The following is an 18,989-nucleotide window of genomic DNA, read 5'->3' on the forward strand; positions in this document are numbered from 1 at the left end:
GTTCAGCATCTTAGCTGTGGAGGGCAGTCTCACTGGCCCTCATATGTGGGATCCGAACCGGGGCCCTCTGGTGTCCCAAACCAGTTCTTAACCATCGCGCCACTCGGCCGGCCCTCCTGTGTGATTTTTAAATTAATTTCTAATCCGTGTACTTATATTTTCGGATGGGTTGGGGCCGGAGTCCAGCACATTTTTCTACATGAGCATTTAAGACATTTTTTCCAACCATCTTTTATTTTCTGTGGTTTTTTTTGTTTTTTTTTTCTAAATCTTTAGTGTCTCCATGAAAAATAGCATTGGCTTTTTATAGAATCTTGAAAATAGCACTGGCTTTTTATAGAACCTTCAGAATGAGACAGTGAAAGCTCCCTGGTCACTCCCTTCCTAAAGTTAACTTTCCTCAGGAATTTGGTGTAAATCTTCCACTTCCTTTTCTGTATACTAATGTATGTGTATGTGTAGGTGTGTTTGTATGTACTTTTAAAAAATGTTGATATGGGTCATACTCTAGAAACTGTTTTGTACTTTGCTTTTTTTACTTAACATGCATTGTGTTCCTGTTTTTATGTCAGTGCAGTATGCTCAATTATTGGGTAGCCATCGTCTTTAACAGTTAAGAGATATTCCCCCTTTTAGCTGGACTCATTCATTTTAAATGATACTTGCATGTACAATTCCATTTCAGGAAATGTTTCCTCTCTATTTGAATGGTTTCCTTAGTTTCCTTTCATGAAATAGGATTATTGGACAAAGGGTAATTTGCCAATGGACCAGAACAGCCTGATCCTTTAATTTAAAAGGAAGTGGGGACAGAAACCCAGTGACTGAGAAATTCACACTTAGAACTGTAGACTGTAGTCAATACAAGTCCAGTATGAGGTAATCCAGATGAATCCCAGACATGAAAAGGTGTTCGTCCCCAATCAAGTCACCAGGGAAATGCAGCTTAGAACAACAAAGATATGCTTGTCTTTCCCTTGCAGTCTGGTGCAAGAATTATAAACGTTGATAGTGCTAAGTGTTGGTGGTTCTATAAATCGTTCCAATCACTTTTGAGATCAATTTGGCAGGATCTTTCAAAATGAAAAAAAATTATACTGTAGATGTGGCATTTTTCAAAATGAAAAAAAATCATCTCTAGATATCCTACAAAAATGTTCATATACAAGGATGTCCTTTGCAGAGTTGTTTGCAATGGGGGACATTCAGAAACAACCCAAGTTAGGTAAATGATGATAGATAGGTTTATCTTGATCTACATGACAGAATAACAAAAAGAAAGTTGCAGGACAGTCTATATAGTATGGCCATGTGTGTGTGTGAAAGTGCAGAGTATTTGTGATGTGTGTGTGTAAATAAAATAGGCACATACATGGCTCTTATTGAATAGCCCAACTACATTGTACGTGCTTTATATTGTATAAGGGCAAACATGCTAAAAATAGGATGAGGTAGGTACTATTAGTATTCTCGTTTTACAGACTTGGAAACTGATGCCCTGAAAGGTTGAATAATTTGTCCAAGGTCACACAAGTAGAAAGTGATGGAGTGGGGATGCAGATACAGTCTCCCTTTTCCATGCTTTTATCCACTGCTTCTATATAGGATATGAGAGAGAAAGGGAGGGACGGAGGGAGGGAAAATGAATATGCTTATAATAACTGCCTGTAGGAAGGCCCACAGGGAGCTGAGTGTTGTTACTTCTAGAGAGTGTTAACAGTGTGATAATTGGCCTTTCTGTCATTTGTTATGTTATGCATACATCTGTGAACAACAGTAGTATCGCATTCTAGTCCATTTGGCACCTTTTTGAACTTGACTGTCTATCTTGGAGATCCATTCATTGCTGGAGCATAGATCAGCCTTACTTTTTTCACAGCTGCCTCATATTCCTTCTTTCCTCTATTCTGACAAACATCATTGAGTGTTGACTGAAGTTCTGAAGCAGGACACAGCCACTGCCTTTAAGCTCTGCACCTCACACATCTCCCCACAGACAGCCCTCTACTGAGCCTGGGGTTTTTCTGCGTGGTATTCCTCTTCCACCTCTCCCCCGTGGGTCAGCTCATGTCAGCTCATTCAAAACAGTGATTCTTGTCTTTCCGGGTCTCTGCTGGTTCTCCAGCTCTTGGAACAGTGTAGGTAGTGGAGTTACTTGTTGACCGACTGAAGAAATGAACAGGTGGGCAAAGTGAGGAAGACAGAGAGGTCCACGCTTCTGGTTTACCCACAGAACTAGTAACACTGGCTGTCTTTCCACAGGTGTCGGCCTGGGACGACCGCCGGGCAGAAGGCACGTTTCCTGGGAAGATCTAAACTGGCTCCACCCCACCTCTCCTCTGTCCTCCATCCTTCTTCCAGGGAGGTGAAGGGGGACCTGGGAACATCCCACCCTGGGATCCTGAATCATGGCTTACCTAACAATAAATACTTGCTGGAAAAGTATAAGAGTGTGTATTTGTAAACGAGCTGCATGATTGGGTAATAAGCTAGGGTGCAAATAGTGCCTGGACCAGTAAGAGGGGCTTCAGAGTGATTATTTTTTTGTTTTTAATTTTTATTTTATGAAACTTTGACAACGTCCTCTGTGCCAGACAATAGAGTGAGTGCTTATACGAAATAGCCTCAAGCCCCTATGTGTGCTAAAATTTTATCTGTATGTTCCCTTAATTATCTGTGCAGTTTTTTGAACTTTTCTTTTCCAGGACCCATCAGCTCCAAATCTAGTAGTTGTTTCAATCTAGTTGTGGAGGGCGCATCTCAGTGGCCCATGTGGGGATCAAACTGGCAACCGTGGTGTTACAAGCACTGCACTCATTAACTGAGTTAACTGGCCGCCCCTTGAACTTTTCTTATATAATTTTTGAGCCACATGAAAATAGTATAATAAAAACTTGTATGTACCCATCACCTAGCTTCAATAATTATCAATAAACAACCCGTTTCATCTCTAATTACTCCCTTCCCCCTCTAGGTAATTTTAAAGTAAATCCTAGAGATCATATTTTATTCAGAAATAAGTTATATGAATGATGAAATAAGCATATGTATCTCTTAGAGATACATGTTTTTAAAAAATAATCACACTATTACACCTAAGAAATTATACTTAATTTCTTAATATCTTAATACTTAATAGTTAAATACTTAATATCTAATAATCAGTCTTCTGCACAGTGTGTAATTTCTGCCTGTGTTCTTGGCTTTCTGTCATTTGATCATGGTGATGATTGGAAGTCATTTAAGTAGGACGAATTAAATGTTTTTCCGGGCAGGCCAAGTGACGCGCTGGTTGGGAGTTGGCTTGGGGCCCCAGCTCTGGGCAGCAGGTCCCTGGTTGGGATCCCACATGAAGGGCGGGTGACGCTGCGCCCTCTGCAGCTAAGATAATGAACAACAGCTCAACCTGGAGCTGGGCTGCCGAGAGCCCCCGGTGGTGGCGAGGGCCGCAGTGGGCTGCTGTGGGCTGCTGTGAGCCGCCCTGAGTGGCCATCCAGTGGCCGGTGAGCGACTGCCTCACCCCGGAAGAGCACAATGATGGTGCCAGCGTGGGCCAGTGAGGCGATGTCCTCCACAGCTAGACTGGGGAACAAGGGGACAGCAATTTGTCTCTTCCCCTTCCCTGATTCCCAGGCGCTGTTCCCCTCCCCCAATTCCCCAATAAAACCTAATGGGGAAAAAAAAATCTTCGACACCCCCAAAAGAATTGCCATACAATAATCATCCACCAAATTTGTTAACAGGGGACTCCTGAGACAGCGTAACCACCTAGAGCACCATGTGGCCAAACATGTGTCTTTAAGACCACTCAAATGGCTATCTGAAGTCAAACGTGCAGGGCGATGATTCTTGTACTGAGGAAAAATGGCCATAGGGAGGGTTCTGCAGTGGTTCCTATGAGGAGGAGGGGCTGTAAACAGGACCCTTGGGCACACATAGAAACTGGGGCTGTAGAAGTTTATGGTCTGTGTTGGAAATAGCAGTGAACTTGAGCATGGTGAAAATTTCACGTGAAACAGGATATTCAGTGAAAAGTCAAGATGTAGGACTTCCCCTGACCCCAGTCACCTAATTCTGACCAGAGACTGCTAGCCTTAGCAGTTTCCAATGTATTCCTCCAGATAGCCCATATGCCTAGAAGTGTTTATATATACAAGTTTTATATGCATTTGACTTGGTGAAGATTTGATACGGCTCTCCTATTCTGATCTACCACTGTGCTCACGTGATTCCTACCTACTGCACTGGCCTCTTCAGGGTGACAGGAACTGAGCAACCGAGAAGTTCCATGAATTAGCCTGGCTCCAACCTCAAGGCCTGTGTGCACTTGCTGTTGCTGTGCCTGGATGCTTTTCCACCAGATACCCACACAGCTTGCTCCCTCCTGCATTCAGGTCTTCTTTAAACATAACTCAGGCCTTTCCTGACCGCTCAGCCTACCATTTCAACTCCCACACTTGGCAGTGCTTCACTCCTTTCATTTCTTTTTTTTTTTTTTTTAAAGATTTTTATTGGGGAATTGGGGGGATGGGAACAGTGCTGGGGAATTGGGGGAAGGGGAACAGACAAGTTGCTGTCGTTTTTGTTCTTCAGTCTAGTTGTGGAGGATGTTGCTTCACTGGCCCAAGTTGGCACCATCATTGCGCTCTTCCCGGGCGAGGCAGATCAGTCACCGGCTTCTGGACGGCCGCTCACGGCGGCTGCTGGCCGCTCACGCTGGCTGCTGGCTACACACGGTAGCCCATGGCAACCCACTGCCACAGGGGCTGCAGCCTCTGCTGTCGCCGGCGACTCACGGCAGCCCAGCTCCAGGTTGAGCTGTTGTTCAGCATCTTAGCTGTGGAGGGCAGTCTCACTGGCCCTCATATGTGGGATCCGAACCGGGGCCCTCTGGCGTCCCAAGCCAGTTCTTAACCATCGCGCCACTCGGCCGGCCCTCCTTTCATTTCTTAAGCACTTATCGTTAATATTTCCTCTATTTTACTTACTCATCCTTGATATTTGCCCCCTCCCCCACGACTAGAATGTAATTTCCATGAAGAAATTAAAAAATATAAATATTCTGCCTTTCAGATGTTTATTATGAAATTTTTCAGGCACATAGAAAAAGTGAACAAATAGTACAATGATTGCCCTTATACCCATCACCTATGTTTAACAATTGTTAACATTGTATCCTATTTACTTGTTTATGTGTACATGTTATTTATTTATTTATTTATTTATTTTAGCTGAGCCATCCTGCCACCTGTTGGCAGCTCAGCGGCAGCTCAGTTCAGGCCGGGCATCAAACCGCTGTTGCTCAGAGCTCACACTCTTGAGCAAGCTCTTAACCAACTGAGCCACTCGGCTGGCCCTACATGTTATTTTTTATTGAACCATTTAAAAGTAGTTTCTAAACATCTTAACACGTCACTCCTAAATATTTAGCATGTGTCTCTGAAAAATGACATGTTCCTTCATGCTGTTGCCACTTCTAAGAAAAACTAATTCCCAAAGTGCTTTTCTTATTGTTTATTTTGTTTTTTGTACTAAGATCCAATCAAGGTTCACATCTGCATTTGTTTTTTTAGGTATCTAGTCTTTTTAAAATTCCAGAATAGCCACCCCCACAATCTGCCCACCCTTGGAAGGTAGACGTTTTTAAGAGGCCAGGCCAGCTGCTTGTAGAAGGTCCCTCACTCACTTTGCCTTATTGTTTCCTCATGGTGTCATTTAGCTTGTCTTCTGTAGCTCTTATAAACTGGAAGTTAACTCTTGAGAAGCACCTGCTTGATGAGAAGCAGGGTGAGTATTTTTAGCAAGAATCCTTCCTGTGTGTATCTTCCTTATTGCTTCCCATCCTGAGGTACCTGATGTCAGGTTGCCCCGTCAGTGGCGGTCAAGTCTAATCCCTGGGAAAGGTAGTGGCCACTAGCTGTGTGTCCTCTGGAAAGATGTTTTCCCTTTTTGCCATTGACAAATGACCTGTGAGGTGATACTATGGGGAGCAGTTCCACCATGGCACGGTGACAACCTTACACATCTCCACGTAAACCACATAGGCAAGACTTAACCATGGTCGGACCGGAACGTTAGCAGAACTCCTGGTGATTCCTCCTGAAACAAAAGGAGATAAGCAGTCTTGCAAAAAGCTGCCGTGAGGCGGTCTCTCATCCACGTCGCTCTCTTACAGGAGACTGCTACAAGACCATTTCTCATCCATCTCCCTTTTTTCAGTTGAACACAGGACTCTCTACCTCAGTGCTCCTTAGAGTATAGCTGCAGGCTGTAAAATTAAAGCTACCATGCTGATTACTTTACCTGACTTATCCCAGGCCTTCCAACAACTCAATGAGCCATGATATTAGGACCTCTATTTTAACAAGTAAGGAAACAGACATTTCTATCCCCCTGCCAATTCCTGTGGTTGTGCGTTTCCTTTTAGTGTATCTGTATAGGAAAGTTCAGTGCAGGAAACAGAAACCTCCCAAGGCATATTAAGTAGAAAGGGATTTAATATGAGGAATTCGGTACAGTAAAACTGTGATAATGGGGCCGGCCGAGTGGCGCGATGGTTAAGAACTGGCGTGGGATGCCAGAGGGCCCCGGTTCGGATCCCACATATGAGGGCCAGTGAGACTGCCCTCCACAGCTAAGATGCTGAACAACAGCTCAACCTGGAGCTGGGCTGCCGTGAGTGGCCAGCGATGGCGTAGGCTGCAGCCCCTGTGGCAGTGGGTTGCCATGGACTACTGTGTGTAGCCAGCAGCCAGCGTGAGCGGCCGTCCAGAGGACGGCGACTGATCTGCCTTGCCTGGGAAGAGCGCAATGATGGTGCCAACTTGGGCCAGTGAAGCAACGTCCTCCACGACTAGACTGAAGAACAAAAAGAACAGCAACTTGTCTGTTCCCCTTCCCCCAATTCCCCAGCACTGTTCCCATCCCCCCAATTCCCCAATAAAAAAATCTTTAAAAAACAAAAACAAAACAAAACTGTGATAATGTGAATTTGGATATACTACACCCTCCTTTCATTGTATTCTACTTAACATGACCCCACATTTTACAGGATTGAATATAGCTTTACAGTAAGGTTTATATTACTTTAAAAAAATATCTGGTATTCCAGATAATAAATGAAGAAGAAAAGAATTAGAATATCAACACTTTGCAACCCCTAATGAATCTAAGGCTTATATCAATGGCTGCAAACATCACCAAAAGAGAGACAACCAAACATGATGTACCTCCAGATGGAAGCACTCATCAACCATCCATGAACGTGACATATTAAGCTGCTACTAAGCTAGCACCTTCCCATTACACCACAATACAAAATGAAAGATAAAAATCATATGATTATCTCAATAGATGCATAAAAAGTACTTGATAAAATTCAACATCTTTTCATGATAAAAACTCTCAACAAGTTGGTTATAGCAGGAACATATCTCAACATAATGCCATAGGTGACAAGGCCACGGCCAACATCATACTCAAGTGAAAGGTTAAAAGCTTTTCCTCTAAGATCAGGAACAAGACAACAGTGCCCACTCTTACCACTCCTATTAACAGTACTGGAGGTTCTAGCCAAAGCAATTAGGCAAAAAAAGAAATAAAATCATCCAAATCAGAAAGGAAGATATAAAATGGTCTCTGAAGATGATGGTCTTATATAAAGAAAATCCTAAACACCAAAAAACGTATTAGAACTAATAAACACATTCAGTAAAGTTGCTGATAACTTCAACTGCATACAAAAACTCTACCCTTTTACTTCCCCCCATTAACTAATTATTGTAGCTATAGTTATTTTTAATACTTTTGTCCTTTAACCTATATACTAGAGTTAGGGTAGGCATATGTCATCTTTAGCACATCTTGGCATTGTGATTTTTTTAAAGGAAGTAATTAGCTCTTCAAAATACATTGTTTTGTGCCGGCTGAGTGGCACGTTGGTTAAGAGCTCGCTTGGGAGCACCAGCTCTGAGCAGCAGGGCTGCGGTTTGGATCCCACATTAAGGGCCAGTGACACTGCTCTCTCTACAGCTAAGATGATGAACAACAGCTCAACTTGGAGCTGGGCTGCCATGAGTCGCCGGTGATGGCGTAATCTGCAGCGGGGCTGCAGTGGGCTCCCATGAGCTACATGAGTGGCTGGCAGCCGGCGAGAGCTGCTGTGAGCCGCAGTGAGCGGCCGACCAATGACCAGCGACCGATTGCCTAACCCGGGAAGAGCACAATGATCATACCAACATGGGCCAGTGAAGCGACGTCCTCCAAACTAGACTGAAGAATAAAACAGCAATTTGTCTACCTGTCTGTTCCCCTTCCCCAATTCCCCAATAAAATCTTTAAAAAAAAAATACATTGTTGGAAGACTGGATTATATAATAGTAAGAAAGAATAATGAAAATTCAAGTTTGACATCAACGTACACTGGCTTCATGCTTCAGAAAAAAATGGATCCCTTTTATGTCTGGTGACATATTAATGCCCCATTGATGACACCATTTCGCTTTTACTAGACATTTTACATAACTTCCAACTACTAACAGTTACCAACTACTTGAAAATAAAATTCTTTCATATTATTAACCTGGTCCTATCATTTGGCCAATTATTTTAGCTAAACCTTAAAAAATGTACTTAATAGGTCATGGACATTATTGTTTAAATTTTCTCATTAGTCCTTAATATAAATGTAAATCAACAAAAAAACTATTTTAAATGTAAAGCGGATTGACTAAAAACCTGATTATCCATTTTAGTTAGAAAACATCGCATGTGTCATACTAGCAAGCCAGTGCCTTGACATTAGAATTTCAAGTTCCATTTGTTTGCCCATTTTGCATACACCTGGCCCTCTGCATTAAGAAGTTCTGGAGAGGGACTGGGGGCCCCAGGCCACCACTTACGCCGGAGAGACCACTCGTCTGCCACTAGGGGGCGCCATTGGCGGGAACATGAGCCTCCCTGGAGCGCTGCAGGTGAGGCTAAGCCACTTGCTGCACACCAGGACTGAAAGATGTCCTTGGCACATATCACACTCAGTCCCCACCGCCGCCCAGGAAAGTGGTCTGATGATACCTATTCTGCAGATGGGCAAATGTACACGCCAAGTCCCGCAGCACAGAGGAAACAGAGCTAGGGTTTGAACCTAGGTCTCTGGTTCTGCAGCCTGAAGACGTTTCCACCCTTGGCTCCTCACTGTGACCCCTGCTTTGTGCCTACGTGTGTGGCGGTGGTGGTCGTGGTGGGAGAGGGGCTTTCCTCCTACCAAGCTCATTCAGTGTGCCCCCTCGCTTTTTCTGGCAGACTTCTTTTCCCCTTCATTGTACTCTCATCTCGAACTCGCCTCCCACCCCCATCTCCTGCCATCCTCTGCCCTCCGTTCACGGCCCATACAATCAGCCTTCTGAGCATCCCACCCACCTGCATCCTTATCTCCTTCCCACCCCGCTGCCTTGGTCCAGCACTATCCTTGCCTGCCAGGGTTCCTACCTGGGCCTCCCCCTGGGCTTCTGGCCTTGGAGAAGTGGGACCACCAGCGGAGGGGGCAGTTCTGGGATTCAGGTCTGACTTGGGTCTCTCGCCTGCTCCCAGGAAGGCCCATGTCCTAAGGAGAGACATCAGGTGGTGCACTCACCCTCCCGACCCCATCCCCCCTCCTGGGAATCAGAAGCCACCAGCACATCGCCCTGCCCATGTGGCCAGATACCAGCACAATCTGGAATTTCAGGTCTATAAATCATTTGGGGGTGGGGGTGAGGGCACATAAAGCTGCTCTCTCATGCTAGTCTGCCTGCCTGGCCTCTTGTCTCCTCCTCCAGATACCCTCCCCACTTCCTGGGAGACTCGCCCAAGGAGAGGCCTGGGCATATATAGGGAGCCACCTTGGGAGGGGCTGGCCAGACACCCTTCAGGCAGAGAAGGTGAGGAGCTGGCTTTGGGATTCTGGATGGGCAGGGGGCGCTGGAGAGGTCTGAGGTTGAAGGAAGACCAGCGCTGGGCTCTGGCCAGTGACTGCCCTGCCTGAGCCACACTTTCCTCTTCTGTAAAATGGCCCACCACTGGGGTTGAGGGACGCTGGGCCCATTCAGTACCACCCTGGGCCCAGCAGAGAGCCAGGAGCAGCCCCTGGCAGCGGGGGTGTGAGGTGGGGGCGGTGGGTCCAGCTGGGCCCCCCTTCCCTTCCTGGCCTTTGCCTGGCCTCATTCCTGCTCATGTGTCCCAGGCAGGACTATGGCTTCTGCAGCAGCAGAGGCAGAGAAGGGGTCTCCGATTGTGGTGGGGCTGCTGGTCGTGGGCAACATCGTTATTCTGGTGAGACATCCCCAGTGCTGGGAGCGGAGTGGACGGGTGGGGAGAAGGGAGCAGTCCTGATCCTGCGGTGGGGGCCAAGGGCCCGGAACTCCCCAGCAGGGCAGTGCTGCAAGCTCTCAAGTCAGAGCAGGCTGGTTTCGAATCCAAGCTCTGCCTCTCCCCAGCTGTGTGACCTTGAGCAAGTGACTTTACTTCTCTGTGCCTGTTTCCCCATCTATAGATTATGTCCTCATTCTGGGGATATTTGTGTGGATTAATCCACGTATGGCCCTCAGCTCAGAATAAGTGCTTGACAAATGCTAGCTATCATCATTAACATGATTATAGACATAATGTGGCTGCTTGGCACACAGGAGGCCCATAATAATGAATAATAACAATGTCTTTTACTTAATATTTAATGTTGTTTAAAGAAAATATGTCATACCTATACATGATGTTTAAAGAAAATATGTCATACCTCTGCATGGCTCCGGATGCAGACAGCCTGGGTTCAAATCCCAGTTCTGCCACTTTCTATTGTGGAACCTGGGGCTGGTGACGTCACCTCTCTGAGCCTCAATTTTCTCATCTAGAAGGTGGAGATAAAATAATGCTGAGAGGATAAAATGAGCTATTGGATTAATATGCTTAGACCATTTTGGCACACATGGTTACTCTTTGTATTGGCCATAACAACTATGTACATTACAGCTGGTAACAATAATGATTATCACACAGAAACCAGTTAGAGGCCTAATGCCTGGCATATAGTAAGTGCTTTAGGAGTGTGATAGTTTGATTGTTGTCAGAGGTTTCCTCTCTCTTGTTCCCCATCCCTTACCCCATAAGTAACCAGATGTTTAGTTTCTCCAACATTTCAACAAATACAAGTAATAGGAGAATATATACTATTTTCTCCCCTTTCTTGCCCCAAGTGTAGTTCATTTCATTCCACATCCTGTTTCATGCCTCCCATTTCGTCCTGCTCACATAGCCTATAGGCCACTCCACAGGAGCCCTCAGAGAGCCTCCCTGCCCTTTTTCACAACTGCATTGCACTGCGTTGTGTGGCACCCTGGTTCTGCTACCCACGGTGCTGCAGGGCATCGCCTTGTGGGTTTGTGATTTTCCTGCATGGGCAGGTGTATGTGTAGGATTGATTTCTGCAAGTGGTATTGCTGGACCAAAGGGTTGATGCAGTTGTGATTGTTCTGGTGATGGCCAGATTCGCCTCTTCAGGAAATATTACTAATAACACTAGTGACAGAGGACAGGTTGACCGAGCAGCTCCTCTGTGCCAACCTTGTGCTCCAGGCTTCGCATGTGGCATCTTGTTTTATCTCTGAAGCAGCTGGCAGCTGTGAGGGGTCAGGGGCCTGGCTGGGCCCTACCTTTCCTCCTGGTCTCTGTCCAGCCTCATCCCTGCTCATGGAAGGCGATGTTTTTGCCACTCTTATTACGTGCCCACTTTACCCAACAGGCAGTGGAGGCTCAGAATGGGGAAGAAACTTGCTCACGGACACTCCTGCAGCCAGGGCTGCTGCCGCTGGGCAGGCCTTTCTTTTTCAGCTGAGCCATCCTGCCACCTGTTGGCAGCTCAGCGGCTGCTCAGCTCGGGCCGGGACTCGAACTGCTCTTGCTCAGAGCTCAAACTCTTGAGCGAGTTCTTAACCAACTGAGCCACTCGGCCGGCCCGCTGAGCAGGCCTTTCTAACCAGCTGCCCTGTCTAGCTGTCAGGCCTGGCCCTGTTTGCTGAGACAGTATGGGTGACGGCTGACCAGTACCGTGTGTACCCACTGATGGGCGTCTCAGGCAAGGATGACGTCTTTGCTGGAGCCTGGATCGCCATCTTCTGCGGCTTCTCCTTCTTCGTTGTGGCCAGCTTTGGTGTGGGTGCAGCTCTTTGCCGCCGGCGGTCCATGATCCTCACGGTGAGGCCCCAGGAGGAGGGGGTGGGGATGGGTGGGTCATAATAACAGCCACCACCACAGCCAGTGTGTGTTCAGCATGGCACCACATTCAAGTCTCATGGCAACCATTTCATTTCACCTTCCCATAACCCAGTGATCTAGGCTCAGCTGTCCCCATCACTTCAGAAAGAAAACTGGGCATAAGAGAGGAAGGGAAGAAAGTTTTCTGCACGAAAAGATGGCTCTTGAGTAGCAGGACCAGGATTTGAGCCTCAGCTAGTTGGTCTCCAGAGTCTGTGCTCTTGAAGTCTGTTGATAACAATGGCAGTAATAATAGCACAGCTACCATCTAATGAGCACTCATTACTTTTTAAATGCTTTACATGGATTTGTTCATTTATTCCTCACAACCCACCATGAGATACCATCATTGTCATCATCATCATCATTATCATCATGAGCCCATTTGACAGAGCTGAAACTGAGGCTGAGAGAAATGAAGTTCCTTATTGAGGGTCAGCAAGTGAGTGACAGAACCAAGATTTAAACCTGAGCAGTTCAGCGCGTGAGCCTGTGCTCTCGATCTCTGTCAACAACAATAATTGCAACAATACCCACACTTCCAAGGGCATTTCATGTACCTGGACACTAGACTAAGCAGTTTAGAAAATGAGCTCCCTCAATCCTCCCAGAAGCCCTCTGAAGTTAGTGCTTTTCTACCCATTTACCGGATAAGGAAACTGAGATTCAAAGAGGCCAAAGCCCAGGTGACAGGGAGAGCAGTGATTTCAATCCTGGCTCTACTGACCCAGAGCCAACGCTGTGCTTCCTCTATAGTTGAGGGCCCTTTAGATTCCCAGGAGCACCTACTTTACACACGTTAAGTGTAAACATGTGTAAGCAAATGTTTATTGAGCAAGAACCATGTGCCAAACTCATGGTAGGCACTGGGGCTATCTAGTGAGCAAAACATAAAGCCCTTGCCCTAAGGGAGGGTACTCTGAGAGGGTGCTCTGACAGTGACCAGGGAAGGGAGAGCTGGAGCTGGGGAAGGCAGAGGGAAGGCCTCACAGCCAGAGAAAGCTCCTAGGGGGGGGGGGGGGGTTTGAGGAGTGAGCCTGTGTGAGTATCTGCAGGAAGAACATTCCAGGTGGAGGGGACAGCAAGAGCAAAGGCTCTGAAGCCAGAGGAGGCCAGGAGGCCAGTGTGGCTGGAGCCAAGTGAGGGTGGGGATGAGAAAGGGGGTGAGGTGAGGGTGGATGGGGTGGTGGGGAGAAGAACGGGCCGGGGGTAGCATAAAGGATGAGAGGAGATAGGGAAAGTTGGCCTTACGGGCCTTGATAAGGACTTTGGCTTTACCGTGAGTAAGATGAAGCCATAGAAAGACTGTTTTCCTTCTTTTAAAATTTCTTTTCTACATTTGATTCTCTGGCATAACAATTTAACAAAAGCCCTAAAAGTTTACCCAAGTAATAAAAAAAAAAATTGTGTCTTTCTCTCTCCCCTATTAGTTTGCCATTAACAAAGACACAATTTCAAACATATATATCATGGGAAATTTCAAACATAGATGAGATAGAATGGCATGATGAATTCTGCGTACCTGTCACCTAATTTCAACATAATCAACCGCAGACTGGCCCACTTTATCTTCTCTACTCCACCCTCTGTTTGTCCACATTTTTCTTTCCTGGAGTATTTTGAAGCACATTCCAGACACCAAGTTATTTACCTGGAAATACTTGAGTGCACATTTCTCTGAGTGATAAGGACATTGTTTTAAAGCAGCCAGGCAAGTTGTACCATACTTCACCCTCTGTTGCTTTAAGGGTGAGGGTGAGAGGTGAGGACAGGAAAATAATTTTCATTAAACACCGGTCAAAAATCTTTTTTTGCACAACCACCATGCCACTGACACACCTGCAAAATTCACCCTAGCTCCTTCGTATCTGTCTTCCAATACCCAGTCTGGGTTCAAATGTCCCTGATTGTCTCAAGAATGTCTTTATTTTTTTTCTTTTTAGAGTAGACATTTATTTTACTTCATCCAGGTCTATAGGTAACTTCAGGAAATACTTTACATACTTTTTGTTGATTTCATTTCCCCCTAACATTTTATTATGAAAAATTTCAAAAAATGTAGTTAAGGGTCATACTCTAGATACTGAAAGCATATGGAAAAGGTGAAAGCCTTGAACAGCGATCAGCTGTATACCCACCACGTAAGATGCTATCATTCACTCTGTCCTACACTTTTTTTTTAATTGCATTTCTATCTATCAACCCATTTCTTGGGAGGCGGGTGTGTGATGTCACAGGCTTTGCCCTGACTGGGCTGTCTCCCCAGTACCTGGTGCTCATGCTCATCGTCTACATCTTCGAGTGTGCCTCCTGCATCACATCCTACACCCACCGAGACTATGTGAGTTGGGCAGAAGCCAGGGGAGGGGCATGGCTTCCGGGGAGATGTGCTGAAGGCTCAGGCTGAGGGTGGAGGTCGACCCCTCTCTCCACCTGGCCTGGATGGACCCTATTCTTCCTGGCCCTCCGCAGATGGTGTCCAATCCATCCCTGATCACCAAGCAGATGCTGACATTCTACAGTGCAGACACGGACCAGGGCCAAGAACTGACTCGCCTCTGGGACCGCGTCATGATGGAGGTGGGCAAGGGTGGGTGAGGAGGGCTGGAGGACCTGGAGGTCTGACCACAGAGGTAGATAGGGTTCCCACTAGGCCCACTGGTAGATGATTTCCTCTCATGTGGTTCTTATGAGGGAGGCTCTGGTCATTGTCATTTTCCAGATGAGTTATACAGGCCCCCCCAAAAGGGAAAGTCACTTGCCCAGGGTCACATGGTTGGTAAGTGGCAGAGCTGGGATCCAAACCTGGCAGCCTTGATCCAGAACCCCTGCTCTTAATCATTACACATATTGTATTAACAGCAACAAACACTTCACGAGCACTAACTTCTGTTTAGCACTGTCCAAAGCACTTTTATTTTATTTTATTTTTTTTTCAAAGATTTTATTATTGGGGAATTGGGGGAGGGGAACAGGCAAGTTGCTGTCCTTTTGTTCTTCAGTCTAGTTGTGGAGGACGTCGCTTCACTGGCCCGTGTTGGTGTTATCATTGCACTGTTCCCGGGAGAGGCAGTAGCTCGCCGGCCATTGGACGGCTGCACATGGTGGCTCACGGCAGCTCACAAAAGCACACGCCCGCTGCCAGCCAGCCCCACTGCAGCCTGCGCCATCGCCGGTGACTCATGGCAGCCCAGCTCCAGGTTGAGCTGTTGTTCACCATCTTAGCTGTAGAGGGCGCAGCGTTACTGGCCCTCTTTTGGGATTCGAACCAGGGCCCTGCTGCTCAGAGCTGGTGTCCCAAACCAACTCCTAACCAACGCGCCACTCAGTCGGCCCTGAAGCACTTTTAAAGCTTATTTAATCCATACAACCACCCCGTAAAGGACATCAGCTTTTTAGAGATGAGGAAACTGAGGCAAGAGGTTAAGTGGCTTACACAAGTTCACACAGCTGGTAGGTCACAGAACCAGAAGGATTCAAACCCAGGATGCCAGGTTCCAGAAACCACCTTCTTAATTAAACTCAACATGACATAGCAGCACAGAGGAAAATACTGGAGATCCAAGCAAAACTGAGGTCCCAGTTCGGCTCACGTCACACAGCTAGCCAGGATTGGAACCCATGTTTGAAAGAGCCTATGTTTTCATCCTTCAGGGGCCACACATTAAACACCCTGAGGGGCTAGAAGAAGCCAAAAATCTGCCTTTTGGTGTCATTTACCTCAGGTTTTATGGACAGCTAATTCAAAATAATTTTATTTTTATTTATTTATTCATTTATTTTAGCTGAGCCCTCCTGCCACCTGTTGGGAGCTCATCGGCAGCTCAGCTGGGGCCCATGTGGGAATTGAACCAGCAACCCTGTTGCTCAGAGCTCGCACTCTTGAGTGAGCTCTTAACCAACTGAGCCGCTCGGCCGGCCCTCAAAAGAATTTTAAAATAAATCATGAGTGTGGGTTTGATTCAAACCCCCCAGCAGCCTCTTGGTCCTAGAACAAATATCTTCTGGTTTTTGCTCACACACACACAGACATCGCCTTCCTCTTTGAGGCCCAGGACATAGGGACGTTGGGCCCAGTTGTGGTGCAGGACAACCTTGTCGTTCCTCACGGTGTGACCTCAGGCAAGCAGCTGTCTGCTCTGAGCTGGAGCCCACCTGGCCCCTGCCTTTCTCTCCAGCAAGAGTGCTGTGGCACATCTGGTCCCATGGACTGGGTGAACTTCACATCAGCCTTCCGGGCGGCCACCCCTGAGGTGGTGTTCCCCTGGCCCCCACTGTGCTGTCGGAGGACTGGCAACTTCATCCCCCTCAATGAAGAAGGCTGCCGCCTGGGCCACGTGGACTACCTGTTCACCAAGGTGGGTTCCCCCACCCCCCGTCCCCACTGCTGCTGCACCTGTCTGTGGTCTCTCTGGCCCTCTCTGGTTCCTGTATCTTTTCCTCCCTCCCACTGTCTGTCTGTCACCTCCTCTTCCCCTCTCTGGCTTTCTCTTTCTCTCTGTCTTCTTCCTGGTTCTCTCAACGCTCCCTCCTTCTACCCTTCTCTCCCTCTGCAAGTCAGCAGGATGCACATAGGAGCTGTCTGATTCAGACTTGGTACCTGCACCTTTTCTCAGGTGCTCTGGAAATATGAGCAACAATAATAATAGCAATAGCAAAACACCAGTAACAACCTACATTTATTGAGTTTTACTTTGTACCAGGCATCTTTCTAATTGCTTTACGTTTTATCTTATTTCTCACCACAGCCTGATGAGGTAAAGATGATAACGATCCCATTTTAAAGATGATGAAACTGAGAGGAGTGCACTAAGGAAGGAAGGACATGGGGTTTGATTTCAAAAGCTGGTGCTTTAACTACTGCAAGGGGAGTGCAGAGGCAGAGAGAGAAACCAGAGGATGTTAGACCAAGAGAACTGGTCCCAGCGGTCCCCCTGGCTGCTCTTGGCTGCCTGAGGCCCTTCAGCAGCGTGTCTTAGATCAGGTGTCACGGAGAGGGGAGACTGTGTGCAAGCCATTGCCCCCCTCAGAGTCGGACAGCCATGTTTCCTGCTCAGACTTTATGTGCAGAGTGCGTACAGGCATCATTTCATGGAATCCCCACAACTGCTTTCAGCGGGAAGTGTTGTTAAGATTGCCACTTCACCGATGGGAAGACTGAGGCTCAGAGGGTCAGACTCATACTTAGGCCCCAACAAATGGCAGAGCTGGCCCCTGACTTGGTCCTCTTGACTTCCAGGGCTCACACTCTGAACCCTTGTTCTTGGCTGCTCCCAAGTTGGGGCAGGGGCCTACATGAAGGTGACTAGTGTGGGGCTCTGGCCCTAATTTGTCTCATCTCTCAATGAGGAGATGTCAGTGCTGGTCTGATCCTAAAGGCATATTTCAAACCCTTGGAACTTGTGGGCAGCATGGAAAGCCAGCTCTAAGCAAAATCGTCCTCAGGCTGTCATAGGCACCATCAGGAAAGCACCTCTTATGCAAGGCCTGGGTTCATGGCCGCATCCCTTCTCCCTGAAACCATGCTGGGAGGTAGACACTGCCATAACCCCATTACACAGGTAAGAAAACCAAGGCTCGAAGAAGGAAGTGGTTTCACATAGTGACTCTTGCTTTCAGCAGCCAGCCTCTCTGGGCATTTTCCCAAACCCCCACTTTCTCCCTGCCCAGGGCTGTTTTGAACACATTGGCCATGCCATCGACAGCTACACGTGGGGCATCTCGTGGTTCGGGTTTGCCATCCTGATGTGGACGGTGAGAGGTGGGGAGCCTATGGGCTGGGTGGGATGTGACTGTGGGGCTAGCGCACCCCTCACCTGACTGCCTCCTCATCCAGCTCCCTGTGATGCTGGTAGCCATGTATTTCTACACCACACTGTGAGGAACAAGAAGACAAGGCCACGTGCACACCTCGACTTCCTGCTCCTGTTCCTGCTCCCTCCGGCTCAGGCCTGGATGACTGCTCCCCGCTCTCCTTCCCGCCTCTCTCATCCTTCCCTCCTTCTGTTCCCAAGATCTTTGACAGGTTTCTGAGCCATACTGGGAGTTGGGGGGTGCCCTGAAACCCCTGGACATGTATGCATGGGTCCTTAGCCCTTAACCTCATTTCATTTGGTTGATTCCTGGCCTGTGTATCCATTTCCTCAGATCTCACCACCCCATTCATAGATGCCTGTCTTGGAGCTCCCTGAGTTCCTCCTTCATGATGGATATCGCCATTATTACTGAGTAGCTCGTGATTGTCTATTTATGCTCTTGGTAGACTGGGATTGCCGTGAGGGGAGGCACAAGTTCTGTTATGGTCACTTTCTTGTCCCCAGCATCTCCCAGCACAGGGCTGAGCATATCTAATAATAAATCAATAAATACTGGTTGAGCGAGTTAATTTGTTTTCTTCTGGGGCAAAAGTGAATGAACAAGAACTCTCTTCCAATGGAAGGGACAAAAACCCACTGGCACAGACCAAAACATAAAAGTGGAATTTATTGGTCCATGTAGCTGAGTCAATAGGGTTGGATCTAGGGGTTCAGTCTAGGTTTCCAGGAAACTTGCCTCATTCTAAGGCAGGATTTCTCTGCAACACCAGACAGACATCTTTAGAGCTAAGCAACACAGAGGCGAGAAAGGACCTCTGTCCCAACAGCTTTAGCCAAGGTCAGGGGTTAAATCTCTCTGTCTCGGTTTAGGTTCTAGGCCCACCCTTTGGT

At 47.2% G+C, this 18,989-nt stretch overlaps 2 protein-coding genes across 4 annotated transcripts in view; both read left to right on the forward strand.

Moving 5' to 3' along the window:
• The window catches only part of COX6B1 (cytochrome c oxidase subunit 6B1), an 8,271-nt gene extending 5,826 nt beyond the window's left edge, over positions 1-2,445 (forward strand). For both annotated transcript variants that reach the window (XM_019624943.1, XM_019624942.1), the window contains exon 4: positions 2,263-2,445. In XM_019624943.1, the coding sequence (XP_019480488.1) occupies positions 2,263-2,316 (54 nt within the window). In that variant the 3' untranslated portion in view covers positions 2,317-2,445. The remainder of the gene's footprint in view (positions 1-2,262) is intronic.
• A 7,201-nt stretch (positions 2,446-9,646) lies between these two features.
• On the forward strand, positions 9,647-18,618 carry UPK1A (uroplakin 1A). 2 transcript variants are annotated; one of them, XM_019624895.1, is made up of 9 exons: positions 9,647-9,724; positions 9,816-9,917; positions 10,220-10,308; positions 12,022-12,222; positions 14,549-14,623; positions 14,755-14,862; positions 16,461-16,640; positions 17,953-18,043; positions 18,119-18,618. In XM_019624895.1, exons 3-9 carry the CDS (start codon positions 10,228-10,230, stop codon positions 18,313-18,315), a joined length of 933 nt encoding a protein of 310 aa, XP_019480440.1. In that variant the 5' UTR covers positions 9,647-9,724; positions 9,816-9,917; positions 10,220-10,227; the 3' UTR covers positions 18,316-18,618. The 2 variants fall into 2 exon arrangements, with proteins under 2 accessions (XP_019480440.1, XP_019480441.1); XM_019624896.1 differs by having other exon boundaries at positions 17,953-18,036; positions 18,119-18,302.
• The last annotated feature ends 371 nt before the right edge of the window (positions 18,619-18,989 follow it).

Source organism: Hipposideros armiger, unplaced genomic scaffold, assembly GCF_001890085.2.
Source record: "Hipposideros armiger isolate ML-2016 unplaced genomic scaffold, ASM189008v1 scaffold_609, whole genome shotgun sequence".
Classification (NCBI taxonomy): domain Eukaryota; kingdom Metazoa; phylum Chordata; class Mammalia; order Chiroptera; family Hipposideridae; genus Hipposideros; species Hipposideros armiger.